The sequence below is a fragment of the Triturus cristatus genome, chromosome 10, assembly GCF_964204655.1.
Source record: "Triturus cristatus chromosome 10, aTriCri1.1, whole genome shotgun sequence".
Lineage (NCBI taxonomy): Eukaryota > Metazoa > Chordata > Amphibia > Caudata > Salamandridae > Triturus > Triturus cristatus.
In genome coordinates, this window is record NC_140593.1 from 986,605,914 (window position 1) to 986,628,228 (window position 22,315).

At 43.7% G+C, this 22,315-nt stretch overlaps 1 protein-coding gene across 4 annotated transcripts in view; it reads left to right on the forward strand.

Annotated features, from left to right (window-relative positions):
- The window catches only part of MPRIP (myosin phosphatase Rho interacting protein), a 753,461-nt gene that overhangs the window by 532,556 nt on the left and 198,590 nt on the right, over positions 1 to 22,315 (forward strand). For all 4 annotated transcript variants that reach the window (XM_085628921.1, XM_085628923.1, XM_085628922.1 and 1 more), the window contains exon 14: positions 14,605 to 15,184. In XM_085628921.1, coding sequence (XP_085485047.1) covers positions 14,605 to 15,184 — 580 coding nt within the window. The remainder of the gene's footprint in view (positions 1 to 14,604; positions 15,185 to 22,315) is intronic.

Consider the following 22,315-nt stretch of genomic DNA (forward strand, 5'->3'; position numbering starts at 1 on the left):
CATCAAGTAGGTGGTTTTGTTTCAGGTGTTCAGTAAGCTGTTGGTTAATGGCCTTCCCGAGTACTTTGGCCGGGTAAGGATGCTGGGAAATCAGTCAATCCTTTTTGAGGCTGCGGTGGAGATAGAGGTGTTGATGATACTGGTGAGTTCCATGCTGATTGGGCCGGTTCCAAAATTGAAGAGATAGTGGCGGCAGGTGTCAGTGGACGCCCCGGAGTGGATGGAGGACATGATGTACATGGTAGTCTGAGTGGTGAGCGGAGACCAAGTGGCGATCATTCGTCTGGTGTGTGCTGGTTGGTTGAGGTTGTTGAGGTGGAGAGCAGCGCGTTGGCGGTCGTAGTTGTAGATTGTGGCAATCTTGCTGTGGTAGTAGTCCGAGAGGGTGTCGCAGAGTACTTGGGAGGTGTGGATGGTGTTCTCTGTGGCTGCAGGGTTGGCGAATTCCTTGACTATTTTGTAGAGTTCTTTTGAGTGGTTGGCCGCTGCATTGATGTGGGCTGTGATGGCTGCTCACTTGGCTTCCTTGATGTGTTGTGCTTTGTGAAGGCTCTGTCGAAGGTGTTGTTTGTGGCAAGCCATTGTTTCTTGAGTCGGGAGCAGGAGCACTTGTAGGTTATGAGCTCTGGGGTGTACCAGCTGGCTTGTTTTGAGGTTTTGTTGTTTTTTGCTGATTTCATCAGGGCGACTCTGTCCGTGCCTTTGGTGATCCATGTGGAGAAGTTCTGGACGACCTTGTCTAGGTTGATGAAGCTATGGGTTGGGTGTTGCTGAGGGCCTGTGTCCACTGTGTCTCAGTTACCTTGCCCGAGCTGCGGTGGGAGGATCTGTGATGCTTGTTGATGGTGTGCTGAGCTTTAGAGATGGTGAAGTGAACCATGGAGTGATCGGTCCAGGTGAGTTCAGTGACGTGGCTAAATTTGATTCTGTTGCTGGAGGTGAAAATCGAGTAGAGTGTAAGTCCGGCTTTGTGTGTGACCAATTGAGTGAGGCCGATGTTGTTCAGGTTCTCCAGGAGTTGGCGTTGTTGGGGTCATCGACGTGGAAATTCAGGTCAGGAGTAGGACGTAGTGGTAGGAGTCCGTGGCTAGGGGGGCAATGAGGTTGGAGATGGCGTCGCAGCAGGCCGCTCGTGGGTCTGTATAAGAGGGTGCCTCTTATAGTGGTGTTGGCGTCAGTCTGTAGTTGGAAGTTGAGGTGTTCCATGAGAGGTGTGGGGTCATCGTTGGCTGTGGATCTGATGGATTTGTTGAAGATGATGGTGATGCCCCCTCCGTGTTTGTTGGTGTGGTCTCGGTATGTCACTGTATAGCCGTCGGGTGTTGCAGTGGCAATGTCTAGGTTTGAGGAGTGGTTGACCCATGTTTCGGTGATGATGGCAGCATAAGGGGAGAGGGTGGCGATTGTGTCCCAGAAACAGTTCTGGCTTGTTCGTCATCTTCAGGGCGGAAACGGCACAGGATCCAGTGTGGGCTGGCTTCCTGTGTTGTAGGAGAAGCAGCAGTGGCAGCAGGTGAAGGGTCCTATGGTTGATCATGGGGAGGAAGTGCAGCTGCTGTTTCATTGTCCGGGGCCAGGAGTTCCTAGGCAGGTGTAGCTGGTGGTGGTGGGATGGCCAGTGGTCATGGCGCTGGGCCCGTTCAAGGCGTGGATGGGCACAGATGGGCTTGCCTTTGCCGCTCCAGCAGCATGGTCGCGCAGTCCCCTCTAAAGTAGCCATGGGAGGTGGGAGGGGTTGGCAAGGAGGTGGGAGAGCAGGGAGCAGAAAAACAGCTGGAGCGGGAAAACTGCATTAGCGGAAAAACGGCGGGAGCAGTGAAACCTACCAAAAACTGAGTAAAGAGGCAAACCCAAATCAAATAAAAGACTACCTTGAAATAAAAATTAATTAAAAGCAAGTTACCAGTAATCCAATACAATTAAATGCCTAGACAGTTGGCTGTCGCCCGGCAGTGGGACCAAACAACCTGCTTTGAGGGCAGAAACCTGGCACAGTCAGGAGCTGGCTGCGGCACCGGGGGGAGTGGCTCACGAGACTAGGAGGTCAAGGGCTACTGAAATCATTTTTGTAGGGGTGTATCAAATTTTATCTGCATCTGAGAAAAAGCTTCCTTCATAATATGATTGGTGAACCAGAGGGAAACTTAACAAGAGACAAATTCAAATCCACTAGTATAGGTAAGAAATAGAGGATTTCTCTACTGGAAGTGAATGATCACCCTGAAGCAGCTCCTTGTGTCAGTAGTAGCACCACACCCAATATGAAAGTGTTTTTTCATTCCATACCCATATCATTGGCTGAAACAGCAAACATCAACTGAAATTTCAGTAAGATTTCCAGAAGACTGCTTCTCTAATTAAATACTCCAGCATCACCACCACAAGTCATCTTTGTGTTTAATTCAAGCTATCCATTAATTTGGAGCAGCTCACTGCACTTGAAAGAGAAATATATTTTTCTGAAGACAGTATGTATACCATCGAAATAAAATGTCAAACATTTAAAGACAGTTTCCAAAAACACTTCAGATATCAGATCTGCTAGAATCTGAAGTGCCATGGTGCAAGATGGTCAGTTGAACGTGAGACCATTGCAACAAACTGACTCCTACTTTTATAATTCTACAGTGCCTTTCCTGGTTGTTTTTGTAAAGAATATCGTGGAGGGTATTCGGTGCTATCAGGTCTTGCTCTCACAAACCACAAAGTTAGACCCTTCTCTTGTCTACTGAGATGGGCTTGCTACTCTATTCAGTGTTTATGACTATCAAGGAATATCTCTCCAGAAGAAAAAGTTACTTGTAATCTTTGTTCCCTAGCCTGAGTTTGTTTTAAATTCCTAAGCAACCCATGCACCTCTCTGCTCATATAAGACCAAGTTACCCAGGTTCCATCAACATGGAGTGAAGTAATTTACAATTCAGTGCATGATGGGATGCTAAAACTGAGGCTACCTTAAAGATGCATTGCATAGTTTAGGTCCCTTATTCTGCTTCAGTCTAGCTTGATTATGCCTCATTTTCTTTCTATTTTCTCATTTTAAAAAAAGGGTTAATTAAAAAAGCTCACCGCACCAACCAAGAGGCTTGTCTCCCCTTTTGGCAAAATCCGTAGCTGCTAACTATACCCATTCCAGATTGGAAAGTTAAGGTGGTTTGAGAACTGGATCAGATTTGGTAAGGAAAAAGATTATTCACATTTCCCAGGATACAGCAGAAATGTATGATACAAAACCGGAGATTTTGTAATTTTCTTAAATTATAAGTTCTTTCCTCACTCTACCGAAAGGGGATTAATAGTGTATAATGAATTTTTGTGACCACCCAGCAAGAGATATTGAGCCATGTTTGCAAACAGATGGATGCATTAGAAGGTCCAAAATGGGATTAAGTCCTTAACAGTAGGGCATGGGAAGTGGAATATTAATTCTCCTATGTAACCTCTGGAGAGATTAATCAATAAAAAAATCAATCAATCAGTACATTTGTAGAGCGCGCTACTCACCCGTGAGGGTCTCAAGGCGGTAAAGGGAGGGGGGGTTGCTGCTGTTGCTCGAATAACCAGGTCTTGAGGTGTTTCCTAAAGGTGAGATGGTCCTGGGTCAGTCGTAGGTGTGCGGGGAGGGAGTTCCATGTCTTGGCTGCCAGGTAGGAGAACGATCTTCCTCCGGTGGTGGTTCTGCGAATCCGTGGGACGGTGGCGATCCCAGTTTCCGCGCGTGGTCCGTGGGTGTCGGTGCGGTACCCAGCGTCGCGGGCCACCAGGAGTCGTCCCAGGCGGATGGGGATTGTCCGAGGATGAGGACCTCCGTCTTGTCCGAGTTGAGTTTCAGACGGCTGTGCTTCATCCATTCTGCGACATCTTTCATTCCGTCCGGGAGGTTGGTTTTGGCGGTGGATGGGTCTTTGGTGAGGGAGAGTATCAGTTGGGTGTCGTCGGCGTAGGAGATGATGTTGATGTTGTGTTTGTGTACGATTGTAGCGAGGGGGCTCATGTAGATATTGAAGAGGGTTGGGCTGAGTGATGAGCCTTGGGGTACGCCGCAGATGATCTTGGTGGCCTCTGAGCGGAAGGCGGACTCTCTGGGTTCTGTCGGAGAGGAACGATGTGATCCAATCCAGGGCCTTTCCTCTGATTCCAGTGTTGTAGAGGCGGGTTATTAGGGTGCGGTGGCAGACTGTATCAAATGCTGCCGAGAGGTCCAGGAGGATGAGGGCGGCTGTCTCTCCGTTGTCCATCAGGGTTCTGATGTCATCGGTGGCTGCGATGAGGGCGGTCTCGGTGCTGTGGTTGGCTCGAAATCCGGACTGGGATGGGTCGAGCGAGTTGTTTGCTTCGAGGAATGCAGTCAGCTGTTTATTGACGGTCTTCTCGATGACTTTAGCCGGGAAGGGGAGAAGAGAGATGGGGCAGAAGTTCTTGAGGTCTTTGGGGTCCGCCGTGGGTTTCTTCAGAGTGGCGTTGATTTCTGCGTGTTTCCAGCTTTCAGGAAAGATGGCGGACGTGAATGAGCTGTTTATGACGTTCCGGAGGTGGGGTGCGATGATGGTGTCAGCTTTGTTGAAGATATGATGAGGGCATGGGTCGGAAGGGGAGCCAGAGTGGATGGTGTTCATGACGTGAGAGGTGTCGTCAGTGCTGATGGGGGTCCATGCGCTGAGGGTGGTGGTGGGGGTCGTTGGTTTGGTTGCTGGAGGCGGAGTTTGAGGTCCGAAGCTGTCGTGTATATCTGCGATCTTGCGGTGGAAGAATGTGGCGAGGGAGTTGCAGAGGTCTTGCGACGGTGTGACGTCGTTGTTGCTGGCGCTGGGGTTGGAGAGCTCTTTGACGAAGCTGAAGAGTTCCTTGCTGTTGTGGGTGTTGTTGTCCAGCCGCTCTTTGAACGATGTCCTTTTGGTGGGGCGGATCATCTGGTGGTATTCGCGGGGGGCGCTCTTGAGGGCTGTCATGTTTTCTGATGTCCGTTTGTGGCGCCAGGCTTTTTCGAGGGTTCGGCATGATTTCTTTGCGACTTTGAGGGCGTCTGTGAACCATGAGGTTTTTCTGTTGCCGGTGTTGCCTGGGGGTTTCCTTAGTGGGGCGAGGTCGTCGGCGCAGTTGGTGATCCACTGTGCGAGATTGTGTGCTGCGTCGTTGGTGTCCGGGGTGTTGACAGGTGCGTTCTGGCTCAGCGAAGTGGTTAGCTGGTCTGTGGTGACTTTGCTCCAGCATCTGCGGGGGATCTGTGGCGTGTGGTGGTGGGATGTAGTCTTCTTGAAGGTGAAGTGGATGCAGCTGTGGTCGGTCCAGTGTAGTCCGGTGGAGAGGCTGAAGGAGATGTGGTTGCTGGCAGAGAAGATGGGGGTCGAGCGTGTGGCCAGCGAGGTGGGTGGGCGTGTCCATCAGTTGCTTGAGTCCGAGGTTGGCGACGTTGTTAAGCAGGGTGGTGGTGGTGGTGTTGTCGTTGTTTTTCTCCAGGTGGAAGTTCAGGTCCCCAAGGAGGATGTACTCTGGTGAGGCTAGGGCATGCGGGCTGATGAAGTCGGCGATGGTTTGGCTGAATTGTGTGCGCGGGCCCGGAGGTCTGTAGATGAGTGTTCCTCTAAGGGTGTTCTGGGGGTCGGTGTGGATCTGGAAGTGTAGGTGTTCGGCGGCGGTGAGAGTGTCATCGGTGTTGGTCGAGACGCTGATGGTGTTCCTGTAGATGATGGCGATTGCTCCTCCAGTTTTGTTGATGCAGTCTCTCCGGGTGATTTTGTAGCCGTCCGGGATTACATAAATTCAGTAGCTCTTATCAGTGTTGTAGACAATACTGTTTTATATACTGATTAGATCTGATCATGGAGGTATTAAATAACAATACCCCAGAGTCTTCAGAGCTAACTTCGGATGCTACGCAAAAATTGCAAGAAAGCTGAGCGGCTATGGAGGAAAGACTGGCAGTACGCTAGCAAGGAAGATTACCAGAAATCAGTGAGAATATACAAATCTGCCCTTAAACGCACCAAAGTCTCCCATTACGATACACGGATAAAAGACTCCACCAACTCAACAAGGGAATCCTTCCTTATCGTAAAAGAGCTACTGAAAATACCAGCTCCTCCATCCTCTTACACCCCCCCCGGTAGACCGAAGCAACGAACTAGCTACCTACTTTAATGACAAAATCGCCCGCATTTTAGCATCCCTTCCCCCTCCCTGTCCATCAAGCCACATGGACAATGAAACCCCCATCAGTCAGACAGGAAACAGCTTGCGCCCCCAACTAGCGACGTTTAGGGCAGTAACCAGTAACAAGGTAGATGTAACCATGGCCAAAATGAAAAGCGGATCCCGCACCTATTAGATTTCTCAAAACCGTAGCCCCAGTCATCGTACCAACGATCACGGAGCTTATAAACAGTTCGCTCGCCCAAGGCTCTGTACCCGCTAGCTGGAAGAGTGCAGTAGTTAAAGCACTCCTAAAAAAAACCCAGCTGGACCCAGCAGATATGGCAAACTACCGGCCAATCTCACTCCTCCCTTGCATTAGCAAAGTAGCCGAGAAACTGGTCAATGGACAACTGTCACATTTTCTCGAGGTAAACAACATCTTACGGCAATCCCAAACTGGGTTTCGCCCTGGCCATGGCACAGACACCGCCCTTCTTGCCGTCATCGAGGAGGCAAGGCGCATTTTGGATTCAGGAGGGTCAGTGGCAGTGATCCTCCTGGATCTTAGTGCAGCCTTCGACACAGTCAACCATCGTGTCCTTCTCCATCGGTTGGCGGCAGCAGGGCTCACTGGGGCGGCGCTCAGGTGGATAGAGTCCTTCCTTGCTGGGCGTTCGTTCCAGGTATGGGATGGCAATCACCACTCGACCATCCTCCCCCTCACGAGCGGGGTTCCCCAGGGGTCGTCTTTAAGCCCCACGCTTTTTAATGCCTATATGGCACCTCTCGAAGATGTGGTGACCCCCTTCGGGATCAAAATAGTGAGTTATGCTGATGACACACAGCTGGTCGTCTCTCTATCCCAACTGGACGACCACCCGGACAATCTGGCAAATTGCCTCACGGAAATTCACAGTTGGATGTGTGAATCATCACTTAAATTAAACGGGTCAAAGACCGAAGTTATGCTCATGGGAAAGCAATGGGCGACTATCCCCCCATCGGTCTGGCCAGACGTGTTCGGGGAAATTCCCACCCCGAAACAAGAAATCAAGACCCTTGGAGTCTGGCTGGAACCCGAGCTTTCAATGAAAACGCAAGCGTCCAAAACAGCAGGTACCTGCTTCGGGCTTATGCGCACCACCCGCAAGATTCTCCCCTTACTCCCGCCCACATCTAGAAAACTCCTAGTCCAAGGTTTAATACTGGCACGGTTGGACTACAGCAACATGGTTTATCTGGGAGCCCCAGAGGCCACTATGGCTAAACTTCAACGCACACAGAATGCAGCAGCCCGACTACTTATGAACCTTCCCTCCAGAGTATCAGCCAGACCAGCAATCAGGGCCCTGCACTGGCTGCCAGTGTGCCAAAGGGTGGAATTTAAGGCCATGTGCACTGCACACAAATTGATGAATGGAGTTGGCCCTATGATCCTCAGCGACCTGGTGACTCCTTATAAGGCCCCCAGATCCCTCCGGTCTGAGTATGAGCGACTGGCCAACATCCCCAAATACAGAAAGACACGGACTGAAGGCCGACGCTTCTCCGTGAAGGCATCTGCCGGATGGAACTCCCTCCCCCGTACCCTTAGACTGGAGCCCAGTTATCTGATCTTCAGAAAAAAACTGAAAACGCTTTTATTCCCAAAATAAAGTCCCTTCTCTTTCTTCCCCTCTCCTCTGGATAATACAATCAATATAGCGCGGGGATGCCTTCGGGTCACCAGGCGCTCTACAAATCGTTAAATAAATCGTTAAATAAATAAACCACAATGTGTGCTGGTGCTCTTGAGAACTGGAAGAATTTGATGTGGGCATGCTCTAAAATTCAGCCCTTTTGGAACCAGTTTATGCTTGGATGGAGGAGAGAAGCGGGTGTCCCATGTGTTATAACGCTTGCTCAGCTTTGCTGAACAGATGATGGGCCCTCCTCAAGATAGATCGTGTGAAGAAGTTTATCTTTCTTTTCTGCGTTAGTTAGAAGTTTGCTCGTGTAGAGATTTAGGTCTATGGAAATTTGTACCTGCCTGCAGTATGTGTCAAAAACTAATATGATTATGATAAATCTGGAAATATACTATGCTTGATTTAAAAAAATAATAATAATAAACATATCACCTTGTCTAAGGTGGTTCAACTGAAAGACTGAGTGTCTAGTTAATGAATCAATTCTTTATAAATAGCCATCAGGAAATTATAGATTATTGTATAGAAAGCTTAGTAAGGTTCTTATTAAAAAAACTGCTTTCATATTCACTTTGTGTAATGATATGAAATTAATCAAGTAATATTTGTGTGAAATCACTTGATATGTTTGTATTGCCTAATTCTTAATATAAAAATTGGTATTGGCGCCTTGGTTTTAATCTAGTGATTTTCGTTTTTTTTTTTCGACTTCACCCCTTTATAAATTTAAAAATGAATGTGATTCTATCACTGGAGCCTGTAAATAAGAAGATATCAATAAAAATAAAATTTCTTTAAATACAAAGAATACTTTTTGTAGAATTGCTGCGGATCCCGCACATAGCAGGGGCTATTGAGTGTTTGACTTCAATAACAATTCCCATGAAATATTATTATAACTAAGTAATGTTTTGTTAGTCCGTTTCTGCTCACAGTATTTCTGATGAGTATTTCGGAAATGGAATAAGTGCTTTTGCATGCAGCCTGTTAAATAACTGCTTTTGTAACCAAGATGGTGGTTTGGATGGACTGCAGATCGGTTGGCGATAGTGAAACATGCATGGAATGGAAGCATTGAAATTCACAATCTGTTATGCTTATGTATACTTGCACACAATATTTAGGATGTTTAAGGTAAACTTTGAACTCCTCTGTTAACTGTTTCTGTTTGCATTCCAATCAAGTGCTTTGCAGTTGTTATGAAGAGAATAGTGTACTTGCATTACTTGGCTCCCAATCCAGAGAGGTAAACTGCAGTCGCATGGAGAGTTCATCAGTTGGTTTACTGCATTTATTGCATAGCATCTGAAATAGTGTGTATTAAATCGGACATTTGAGGTTAGGTGGGAAGGAGGGTAAAGTTGTACTGATGTCTGTTTTGTGATTTGAAGCAAGAAATAACCCATAGTGAAATTATTTAATTCTTTTACTACGAATCTAAAAGAGAATGTTTGATCAAACAGTGGTTTCCCGACTTTAAAATCCTTCAGAAAATGTTATTTTACTTATCATTTTTATTTCCGCCACTGAGTTGAAAATGCTGCCTTTCAACTTAAAAATAATAGTTTTTGTTCCCTGGTAGATCAATAGTAATTATGTATATTAATTTGAATCTAATTTAATATAGGTTTTATTAAACGTTCCATTTCTCAGTTAAACAAAATCAGACATGCAATTGTGGCTTCTTCTCTAGAATGCCAAATGCTCCTAAAAATATTTATATCAGAATTGTGATTCCTAAGAATGAGTAAACATGACATGTAAAAGCAGCAGCTTTTTAGAAGTTTTTTTGTTTAAAAGGTGTCATGCTAATCTTATTTTTCAAAGTTGCACTATAATTCTTATAAAAAAAATGTAGTTGATAGTAGAAATGTGATTTCAGATGTTTTGTCTCACAAAAACATGTCCTTGCAATAGAAAAATTGACAAATTTCAGCCAAAAACATCTTAAACTAATTGCAGCATAGTACAAACATCTGTTTCGCCAATCTATGTGCAGTTCATGAAGCACAAACTCAAAGTTCACCATGTTACGATGTGCCATTACCAGAATTAAATATCTTTTCCATGACTTGCCATTTAATGAACCAAATGGTTTTTTGACTGCTCAATGTATTACTGTAATTGTGCCGTTTAATTGAGTTGTGATTTCAAACATCTCCATCACGGGATTGCCATTAGTATTCACAACCACTAGAAAATGTCTCTAGGGTTTCAGACAATTTTTTAAATGTAAAATATGTATCTCAAACTATTTGTAAGGCCTGTCTCAAACTGCATTTTTTGACACATCAATAAAAAATAGGCTAAAATATAATTTGAAAGTTTTAGATGTTCGTTTGAATTTTTTGTTTTCTTTTTCGCTTTAAAAAGCAAAGAAATAAAATCGATACACAGACTACTCTGAGTAAAATAGTTTAACTTGTCTACTTGAAGTTGGCCTTGTTGCTCCAGAGTCCGATCAGCTCCTGAATGTTCTGTATTTCAAGTATTGTAATGCAGATCATTATTCTGGTGTCCAACAAATGGATGCTGACCTGAGCTGACTCCACAAGTCTCGATTAAGTCTCTACTCGAATTACATAGATATTTCTCTTTACTTCCATTGCATTTTCCAAGCATATTTTTTTCTTCCATTTTGCCCTGGCTTTTTATGGCTATACAAAATACGGCTTTCTTTGTTTGCATGTTGCCATCTACAGTCATTAGAAAAAGCAGAGGAGGGGATCCTGTTCAAGTGTTGTTTATGTTGTTAGTTTATTAATCACTTTTCAGCTCCTGTGTTTCTGTGGTTCTTGTGTGAGTTGCCGATTCCTTGCTAATTTTGCTCCTTGTCAATATTTGTAGGCCTTTGTATCCAGTTCATTAAGAGTTTTAATTTTTTCTTCCGATATGCACCGCACAAGCTCATTAATACTGGTATATGTGGCCAAATGTTGGATTTATTTTGAAATTAGGAGCACTTTTCCTGGTTTAGGTCATAGACTATAACCCAGCCAAACATTTTAGGGTGACTTGCCCAAGAAGATGAGAAATTAACAATTGACTGTCTTTGCTTCTTTGCATTCTCCATAATGCCAGAAAACCTAACATTGGATCCGTGTTCAGATTTTCTGAATCTTCAGACTTGGCATGCAGATGAGATATTTTCATCTTTGTTCCTATCCTCATTATGGGAAAGCACTTCCACGGTCTCTTCTGCCCTCAACTCCAAAGTCTCCACTCCCTAATTTGAATCACATACCTACTAATTTATTTATTTATTTCTTGATCTGTATTGCCCATGCCTTCAGTCATAAGGGTGTAAATGTGGGCTAAGAACGTTGAGGTTGTGCGTCCAATTTTAGGGCAATCCTCTCTAAGGTATGTTAATTCCTCAAGTTAATTAAACCCTGTTTAGTGTCAGTTTTGTGAGTGTCTCTCATAGACAGAAAAGGTGCCTCCAGAGACTTGCAATGCTTTCTATTTCCATTGAACTTGTTTAGGAATTGCTGCCCTGTGCCAGATAGTTTGCCCTCAGAATATACTCTTTACTCTCTGACATTTCAGTTTGTAGGGCTGTGGAGTATGAGACTCTGAGTTCTCACTTCCTTAGCAGACAGTAATAGCACACATACATTCTCTCTTCCTGTTACCTAGATTTGCAGGTCTTTCTGCTGCTGCATTGGCAGGTATCTTTTTGTTGCAACAGGCGGGCTTCTTGAGACAACTGTCTGCTAGTTCACATTCTTGAGCAGAAAGTTGTGTGTTGGCTGTTATGCCCTTACAACTGCTGTTGACCTTCAGCTCTTGTAAGTAATTTCTTCTGAATCTACAGAGGCAGGATTTGCAGGTGCAGCAGTCCCACTGTGAACTATCAATGCACATAATTTTAATTTCCCTAGGTTTTTCCCAGGCCAAAAATATTCTGTTCTTTGTTTATTATTATGTGTAGATAAGTTGTGGGCTTGTCTTCAGCCACTGTACTGTTATCCAGTTTTTGTAGAGTAAGCAAAATACTGATCTTTCCTGTGCATATCTCTTTACACCCTTCGGAGCTCCACTTTGTTATCCACATCTTTCTGAACTGTTAGCTTCTATGCTTTTATTTTGTAAGTGTAAGTCGGGAGACTGTAGATGACTGGCTTCTGGTAACTTCAAGATGTATAGAATGTTGCCAATCCACCTCCCCAGTTGGCTGCAGATTTATTGAGGCATGAAGGTGCTAATAATACATATTTTGTTCTAGTAAAAGGTCATTGAGATTAAAAGGATTCCTTCCATGATTGTGGTTTATGAATGTAATACTTATGTCGTGCTGTCTAGCCAGCAGTTATCTTCTGGATTGCTTTCTTGCATCTGACAACAGTGCAGACACTTAAATAGTTCAGGTGTTGTCTGCGTAATCTGTTTTAGGATTGCATCAATTTTGCTTTGCTCCTAGTTTTCTTGTACTGTTGTATTTTCCTTCATTGGTTGAGAGCTTTTTCTTCTGCATATGATTTTTAATGAAGATTCCATGATTGAGAATAAAGTTGCTTACTTGCAATCTCATTTTACAAACATCCATGTCACAACCAATAGAATTGATGCAAGTCAGTGGTTGTGATTGTTACTCTGCCATTGCAGTCCTTCTTGCAGACTGAAATGTCCTGACTGCTTTACAGAGGCAATGTAAATGTCTTTAACTGTGAGGTTTTTGTCTAAAACCGATCAGTAGCATATACTTTCTTATATTTTTTAACAAGGTAGTGTGTGTGCATTACAATTAACATGAATTGTCATCCCATTCAGCATTAATCCTAGAAATAATTGACCAGAATCCAAATCCTGTGGGTAAACCGAGCATTATGGTTAATCACACTGGAAGTAAGGCAGTTTCATTATCTTTCCATTGTTTACAGAACTCCAGTAATTACCAGCATTCCTTCCGTAGACAGGTATACCCTGGTGTGCTCTCATATGCCATTCGAACTCTGCTTCAGGTGGGCTATTTTCCTAGAATGTCTATATTGATCTTCCTAAATCTCTATACTGATCTTGCACATAGTCTGCGGTATCCTAGTGTTCGTCAATTTAAATAAAATAACACATGATGAAGAACTTAAATTAAGTGATGGAACTTTCTCGTTTCTAGATTTCTTTTGGTTGAAATATTATGAACCATAGTCTTATGCATAATTGTCTTAAGTTTGTGTAACTCAAAGTTATGTGCTGGCCAGTGCCTAATTGAGCTTGAGTGTAATTACTGTACACATAGCTCACCATTTTGTGACCACCTAGATCTGAAAGAACACTGTCTGGTCCCTACTATTGCTCTGTAGTTCTTTCTTTGAGAAAGCACACATGGCTTCTTCCAGCCTGCAAACCTGTATTTGCCAACCCTTATCCTATCTATTTGATCATAATATATTTATAGACCTTTAAAATGAGGTTTGGGAGTCCATTACGCCTTATTCAAAATCAAATGTTTTATTTAATATACTGGTGGTGTTTCTGTGATAGATGTTAAGGCACCATGATAAAATTAATACTCAAAGGACTCAATACACAAGGTCTAGCCTAAACCTTAATGTTTCTTTCTGCCATGTACAATGAAACAAAATGCCTATGTTGATACTTAAAGTTCGCCTGTACTTCTTTCAAAATGAAAACAAAAAAACATGGTTTCCTTCATTCGCTTGTGTGTGGCCTCTACTAGTACTAAAGTAAAAGGATGCTGTGAATTATTTGGACCTTAAGGTGGAGATATAGTAGAACTTCTGGTAACCACTGCCAAATCCTAGATGAAAAGGCAGCTAGAAATACTATATCATATACTAAAGTTTGACTTAGTCACTAAACCACCAGTGACTCCAGCTGGAGACGTTCCCAGTATCAAATAAACCAAACCTTATTCAACATTCCCTATGACACTAAAAGATTTTCTGATGGACTTCCCTTTAAAATGTGCTTGTCAGTTACTACCTACACATTCATTACACCACACAGGGTTTCCGCTGTCTTAAAAGTATTGCCCATTCATAATTCAACCTTGACAAATGTCACAGGGTAGATAGTGCATTCCAGACATGTTTTTAAGCTTGCCCTTTAGTTCATAATCTAGAATTGTTGTTGCGTTTTCTTCTGAGGAATGCACCCTTTGCTTTTATTATGTCAGCTTAAAATAAGATGGCAATGAAAACATTTAAAAGCAGGTAGAAACATGCAAGGTAAACCACAGCCTGCTGAACATAAGGTATAAGTTTACTTACCTATGTTCAGAGATTTCTGTGTACTGACACTTTAACAACGGAATTCGATGATTTGTGTTGTGTTTTTTATCGCAGTTGGTCTGAAATATTTGTGTGGCTTTTCTCCAGATTATTTTCTTCAAGTCATTTTAACCATCTGGAGAGATGGGTATAATAAATAGATTTTTTGGTGATGGATTGGAGGAGTGGCACTTCTCCCTATCTGCAATAATTATGCACAACTTCCAGAGTAGTCTAATTTGATCGGTTTTAATAAACCGTCAACGTTTTTGTAGTTCTATGACCTATTTTTCAAACATGTTATGGCTAGCATAGGGATGATTGGGGAGTCTAGATTTTCAATATTAAATCTTCTGATGTAGGCCTGCAAAACTACCCAAACCATAACATAGTGTACTTATGAATCCCATAGATGGAATTGCAAGAATTTGAGAAATTGGCTTTCGTTACATTATGTAAAGCTAACAATCTAGTTGCATGGCAGCTTAAAACTATCTGGGAAGGAGTGGATGATTTCTATAAAATTTTGATTTCTGTGCTTCTTTTAACAGTTCTTTGCCAGAAGAGAAGAGCAAAACAACATCTGCTTATGAAGTCTGTCCCGAACTTGGTGATAAGCAGGTCTCTGAGCAGGCTGCAGTAGATGTGGAAGTAAAGAGAAGCCGAGCACGTGAACGCAGGCGAGAAGGGCGGTCAAAAACCTTTGACTGGGCAGAGTTCCGACCAATTCAACAAGCCTTGGCACAAGAAAAGGCCAAAGCTGCAGACTCCTCTTGTCCTATTGTGACCTCTTCAAAAGACACTAATGGCTCTGACCCTGACCAAGTAGACCAGGAAAGGGAACGAACTCGGAGACGAGAGGAGAGGCGGAAACGATTTGATGCCATTGATGGGTCAAGCATGGAGGACATATCTAGGATGGAAGTAGACAGGATTCCAGTGGCATCTGCATCTGTTGAGCTGAAGCCACAGAATGTTCATGTGGAAATTGAGCAGCGATGGCACCAAGTGGAGACCACCCCTCTACGTGAAGAAAAGCAAGTTCCGATTGCACCTCTTCAACTTCCTGCTTCATCAGCTTCCCCTGGTGGCCTCCATTCTGAGAAGCTAGCATCACTCTTGGAGAAACAGGTAATGTTAAGGATCAGTCTCTCACATCAGACACAATATGTTTCACAATTGTTTCCGGGCTTGAAATCTGTGTAGTTGTTGGATTAACACAAGAACAAAATACACTAATTCTCTTTTGGTTCTGAATTCATTTCTGGTCAGGACCATTTAATAAGCAATAATGTGTAGAAACAGATGAGTATTTTAGACTCTGGGACAGTCCATTGGCACTCTCTACAACTGGACAGTACCTAATGCACATTGGATTTTGCTCTTTACAATTTAAAGTTTCCCTGAGTTTTAGACTTTCACTTATGTTTTTTTGTTTGTCTGAATTGATTCCTTTCCATTCCAAGTTGTAGTGCGACATTCGCAAGTAGAAGTCAGGTGAAGGGTATTTACCATCTCTCAAAAGATGATTAAAGCTGGCAGAGGAATGTAGTTGAACACATGGTAGATATTGCTTTCTCTCGCATACGCTAAGCAGTTGTGGCCTACCTCAGAAAAAAGTTTTGTTGAAAAGGATATCCTACTAATAATATGTTGTGGTAGTTGAGTACTTGTTAGAAGTATATCATGCACCACTGTTGTTGGTGGCTACAGCTAGGGAAACATGCCATTGGAAGGAAAGCAATCGATATCCATCCTGCATTCAAATATTGAGCAGTACCAATGTAATTGTTTCACTAAAATACTTCTCTTTAAATTGTATTGCACCATTGAAATCAAATTCAACCATTTCAGAAAAGTGACCCACTGCTGATAAAGTAATTTTTTTAGATGAGTGTTGCTAATACAGGAGAACAGAGTGAGATGTTGTGTTGTCACTGCATGCAAGGTTATTGTGTGGAGTGGCCAAAACTGGTGGAGCATTTTTATTACCAACTAAATAATGCTGCTACCATGCAGTACAAAATGTTGCATATGGATTTCAACAAAATATGAAAGGGACTGATAAATGAATTTTTTAGGTAGCCAATCATCATAGTATTAATTATGTTGCAAAGTGCATCTGGCAGGTTGTTCCTAGTAACACCCTTGTCTGCTTTGCAATGTTTATAAATGTGTAGATGTAACTTGGGGAAATGGACACACACCCACTCTGGTAAGAGTCAAGGAGGTGGAGCCACCTGTACATCAGGTTAATTATTATTATTCCAGAGGCAGCATCTGGAGGTAAAGCAGTATCCACATCTAAGCAGATCCAAGCAAGAAAACCGATTCTGCATCACATGATGACCAGTTAAAACAGTGATGTCTTGGCAGTGCTGAGACCTTAAAAAGTAAAAGCTGCACACTTACCATGACAGTATAAATGGTAGCGTCTGTTTGGCCTTGTGAGCCCATGTTCCACATGGAGAAGAGGCCTCAGAGCTGAGGAAGCCAAATACCTAGGTGTGCTACTGGAGACCAGATTTGCAGTCTGAGTCCCCCTGCCGACAGCTGGAAGCATTCAAAGCTATAATGTAGCAAGTTGAATTTGTGTCCTGAACCATGGAGACCCCTGAGTTGTGGATGATTCTATGGAGCGAGCATGACCATGGAGTGCACATAGAGATTTAATATGTGAGCCTCCCCTAAACCTGAAATAGAAAACAACTGGCATATGGCGTTTTAACCTCATCGCTGCTCATGACGGAACCACTCCGTCATGAGCCACGGGCGCCATGTGCTCATGACGGAGTGGTTCCGTCATGCTGCGGCCGTTGGCGGCCGCTCCGCCCACGCGGCGCTGATTCCCCGCCTGTGCGGGCGATTAGCGCGAGTGGGTGGAGTCGTGACGGAACCACTCCGTCATGAGCACAGCTCGCCCGTGACTCATGACGGCGTGGTTGCGTCATGAGCATGGCGGCGCCTCGCTGCCCCCAAACCCCCCCGGAATTTGTGCCGCGGCGAAGGGGTTAAAGATTGTTTAAAGTGAAATAAATCACTGCAGTGCTCTAAATGAGTGAAGGGATGCTTACTAAAGTAGCAAAGGACATGTTTCACCTTCTTAAGGCAATCCATTCACCTATCCATCGAACATAACCTGTGGGTTGCTCTCGTCCTACTTCAGTTCCTCAGAAGATATGCAGGAGACACCTCTGAAAAACTGAATAATTGAAAAAGAGATCAAGAGCCCAGACAACACCAAAAGTAGTTCTGCAAATGAGAGATTCAATCTTTCTGGTGCTTCATGGATCTCAGTCATGGTCAAGCTTCCATGTATCTGGTCACCAGCAATTTGTAAGAAACAAGTGAAATTAACCAAACTCTTTGCACCCCCAAATAAAATAAAAAATGGTTTAGTGAAAATGTATCCCCAGCTGTTCAGTTAAAAAAAAAAACACATCATTCAGTGAGTGCTGCAATTGTTGACTTAAAAATGTCATTAAAAGTTTGATCCATGTGGAGGGATCCACCATTTGCCATTGGCATTTACTATATATTTGCAGCTGTTGGTAATGTGGATACAAAGGGAACACACCTGAAATAATTTGTTTAGCATATTCGTATATGCACACATGTTGGTATATGTCCGAGTTCCTCAGTGGAGACCTCTGTACACCTGAAGCAGGGGTATCCACCTCCTTTACAGGGGTGGAGTGGCATAACTGTGCCAGCAACAATTGTGATTTAAATTTGAGGAACTACCACAATAAAGATTAGTGAATGAGACAAGATATGGTTGATAATCCCAGGAGGAGGTGACGGAGTTTGAGGCCTTTAGGTGTTTGGACCTTATCTCAAGCCTAGGGGGTGTTCTGCAACAGAACATTGTGACCTATGTATATGTGTATATATGTATGTATATATATACATATATACATACATATGCATAAATATATGTTCAATGGCATGTGTGTCTGTAGATACACATGATCTGCATACTCACGCCACCTAGTGTTGGTTCAGAGTTGTGCAAGTTGTTTTTCTTCTAAGAAGATTTTCGAGTCACAAGATCAAGTGACTCCTCCTTCTCGGTGATACTGCACATGGGATTCAACTCCTTTGTTAGATTGTTTTCTCTCTGACGTCAGGTTCGAATGTATTCTCTGTGTTTAACTCCATTCGATGCGAGTCTTCGGTCCTATTCTGTCTACAACAGTTTAGTTTGTGTCAAACGCACTTTTCCGTCACTGCGCCACTCGAAAACTTTGTTGTTTCGGGCACCGACCAATCGCCCTTCAGGCACTGCCTATCTTGGGCCTACCCTGTCACGTTCAGCGTCGGTGTTTAAGTTGCGTTCCTGATGGAACAAACACCTTTTTTAATTTTGTCCGTAGTGCCATTTCAAATAGCAGTACACTGCTCAACCCTCGGTGTGCAACCTTTGACCCTTGCCCGATCACCGCAAGGCCAACTCAACACCTGCAAGTCTTTCCGTTCCAAAAAGACTCTCCAGGATCTAAGGGCACATCTGTTGAAGATGTCTTGTCGAAGTGAAGACAACACTCCAGATATTTTCAGGGAGGAGCATGCCCAGAAAGAGTGTGATGCTGAGGTGGAACAAGGGGATTTCACCTTCGAGGAAATATTTGGCTCCGATGTGGAGGAGGAATTGGAGTACACCCTACCACTCTGGTAGCGCGTGAGTACTGTTGCCCCAGACCCTGCTCCAAAACCCAAGCAGACGCTCAAACATTCCCAAAACTAGAAGTCGCCAGACTGCCACTGCCATTTGGCCATGATTGGATCTGATAAGGCTCCGTCCCTGGGCCCTAGACCGAATATTTCCACCAAGGTTAAGTCCGTATCAGTAGTGTACATGCTGTTTCTTTCCTGCTGCCCGACAGCTGCTTTTCATAGGATTAAATAGCTTGCTTCTTCATTCTGATGTTTGACTTTCAATGAAAATCCTACAATTCAAAAGACATTTTTACTTATTTGTAGTTCTTTTTCTGAATAATATGAATCTTCATTGAAGTCATAAACAATCCACACACCTCCCTGAGGGGATAGGGTGTGGCACTGGAAACAACGTACAACATACAATTACTGTAAAAATAGACGGTCTCTGAGAGACGACTGCCAGTACAGTGTACCATGGGTTAGAGAAAAGTGACAGGACACTTTTCCTTCACATTTAATATAGGCCTGTCGGGCTGCGTTGTTTCCTTTACATAGTATGGTTTAATCCTTTTGTGCACCTCAAATGCTGCAATGCAGGCTCAAATTTGGTTATTTGATGTTCAATAGACTATATTCAGTAAAAAACAAAGTTGCTTTTCATGGACTTCTAAATGGTGCTGCTCATCAAATAAACATATGGTCACTGGCACCCTGTGTTTATAAATTGTCTTACACTGAGGTAGTGCCTATTAGGTTTCACTGCTTCCCATTATGAAGGGGTTAAAGCATCTTCTATACAGCTGGCGGAACTTCAGGCAAATCCTGAATATTAGGAGACTTGGTATGAACTGTAATAAAAAGATACCAGTTGAATACTATGTAGAGCCACTTATATACTCATCTGCTTCTCTAGCAGGGTTCCATCTTGGTTAACCATGGTCTAAGTGGGGGGGAAGTAGGCTGAGCTCCAAGATGGCAGCAGTCTAGCGACTGCCTTTACAACTCTGGCATGGTCCCTGCCTGTCATTTGTGAATCCATGCTGACCTGAGAGGATGGCACATATCTGACGGTTGTCTCTGGCAACCAGCGGCCTGGTGCAAAGGGATCCCCCTGACATAGGTAGCTGTGGTTGTCCTAGGCTAGGATCTCTGTAGCCAGGCTGTTCCCCTCAGATCTCTGGCAAAACCCCGAGTGGCATAGCCCTAGGGTGATGCAGGTGTGCTGCCTGTTTTTCCTGGGTTCCACTGGACTTTAACCAAATGGAGTGTGGTGTCCTAGGGGACTGGGTGTCTTGAGGAACCAAGAGACAGAAGTATCTTGCAGTGATCACTCCATCAGTAATTGACTCGGGGGTAGGGGGAGTTGTCGGTCAGTAAACACCGAATGTGAGAGAAGGGTGCCTGGATGATCTCTGTATGAACAGTACCTTGGCAGAGTGCAGCAGTTGTCCTGTTGGAACTTCTTGGCACTAAGCTCTGCCAAGCAAGTGAGACCATTCCACACTCTTGGTGAGGTGTGACAGCCAGTGCTGTGTTTGCCTCGCCTTCTGTAACTGGTTTTTCTTGCCTTCCCACAATTGCTACCTGAATCATGAATTAGGCATTTGACTCGGTACCCCTATCCTTCATGGAGATCAAAGCCAGTCTGTTCACTCCTACTATGCTGCCACTGCAGTACCATGTGGTAAGGCTGATCAAAAACAATTAAAGTTTTTGTTGACTCCCTATCATGTGAGACCTGAGAGGATCAGGATATCAAACCCATCCTTCAGAACATAAGGCACAGCATCCGAACAGCAGACAAGAAAATGGACAAACTAAATTATTCAGGACATGCACGTCAGAATGCATCGACAGGCAGGCTTCCAAAACTGCCCTCACTGAACCAATAATATCCAGTATTGAGGACAATATGGCAGCTCGCAATAAAAACACCTCCAAATGGAAAGAGTACCTGTAGTCATAGAAGCCAAAAACAACCTTGACACATAGTCCAGTGACAATAACACAAAGTCAGGAAGGGTTATTTTTATTTATTAGGCACAAAGTTGATATTGCTCCACTTCAGAAGACACACAATTCCATATAGCAAAAAGGCCAAGAAGGGAAGAATAGGCAGTTGTCGCCTGTTTGCCTCTTACACTGCTCACAGCTCTAGGCATGGATGGGTTTCCAGTTCAGAATATCCAGTACAATCCACAACCCCCAGGTAGATGGTTCCTAATGGATCAAAATAAACCTGAGATTTGAAATTCTGCAGTTGTACTGGGATTATCAATCCGTAACTAGGGGGATGGACCCTTAGAACCGGATATGGAGTGGGCCGTTTAATTCTGTTTTGTAACCACCTTGATAGATCTTTAGGCTTGCCCATGGGGCAGTCCATCACCATCGGAGAAATCCTCCACATAACAAGCCTTGATGATATAATATGTTGAGACTGAAGAATCTGATGTCCTCTGGAATTATATTTTAGTCATCTGTCCATGGTGTGCACTCCTGCATCGATTATTGTTTTTTCACACAAGATGTCTGTATGTAGTTAATGCAAGCATAAACTTATTCGTAGACAATCTGAGACCATGAACGGATTGTTATGAAATTGGACTTGCTGGTTCAGACCAATTGTGTTCACAATTGGCATTTCCCCTCATAGGACCTACCAGGTGCTGTATGAAAGGCAGAGGTAGGTTAAGAGATTTCAGAACCCTTCTGTAATAAGCAGGGGTTGGTGTCTGACTATGTTATCTTATGGTAAACCTATATCCATGTTTGTTTTGCCAAGTAATTGGGTATTCTTAATTTGATCCATGGAAGACTGGTAAGGCTGGAAGCACAGATTTAAAGTCTGAAATAGACTAGTCATTGCAAGATGCTTAGCAACATGCACTCCAAGCTGAGGGAGCTTGGGTACAATGCCGAATTCAAGGTCAAATTTTCTGAAAACATGCAGTGTTCAAGGCATATAAAGAGAGTCAATGTCCCTGAAAAATGCTACCTAAAAGTTTGAGACCAGGGTGGGCTTTTGGTAAATATCACTTTATTAGAAACCGCTGACAATTGGGTGATTCATGATACCTGGGTCGTCGCTGCTCGTTTTAGGGAATATTGTGAACTATAGTCTTCACAGATATGATTCTGGGCTATGGTATGAGAATATCTTTACAGACTGACTATGCCATGGTTGCAGGATTCAAATAGGAAACATTTACTGCAGCTGAACACAGTGGGTGAGATAAAAAAAAAACACAGTCAAGGATAGGCATAATGGGCCTGCTTTGGGAGCTAATAAGCTCCCCATAGACTTTTAAATAACTAATATTTAGATGTCATAGAATTGCATATTCTAGCAATGTTTGATGAGACACATGGTCTAGGCCACTTTCCACTGACCCCTACAGAAGCAATTGTCATTACACTCCTAAAGCCTGGTAAACCAGACACCGCTTGTGCTCACACAGCCCCTTGTCACATCTCAAACCTAACACCATAATACTAGCTAAAATGACAGCCAGCCGCCACTTTTCACTAATGCTGGAACTTGTCCTGCATGCCCAAGCTGTTTTCATTCCTGACTAGTCAAACATGTATAAAAGCACT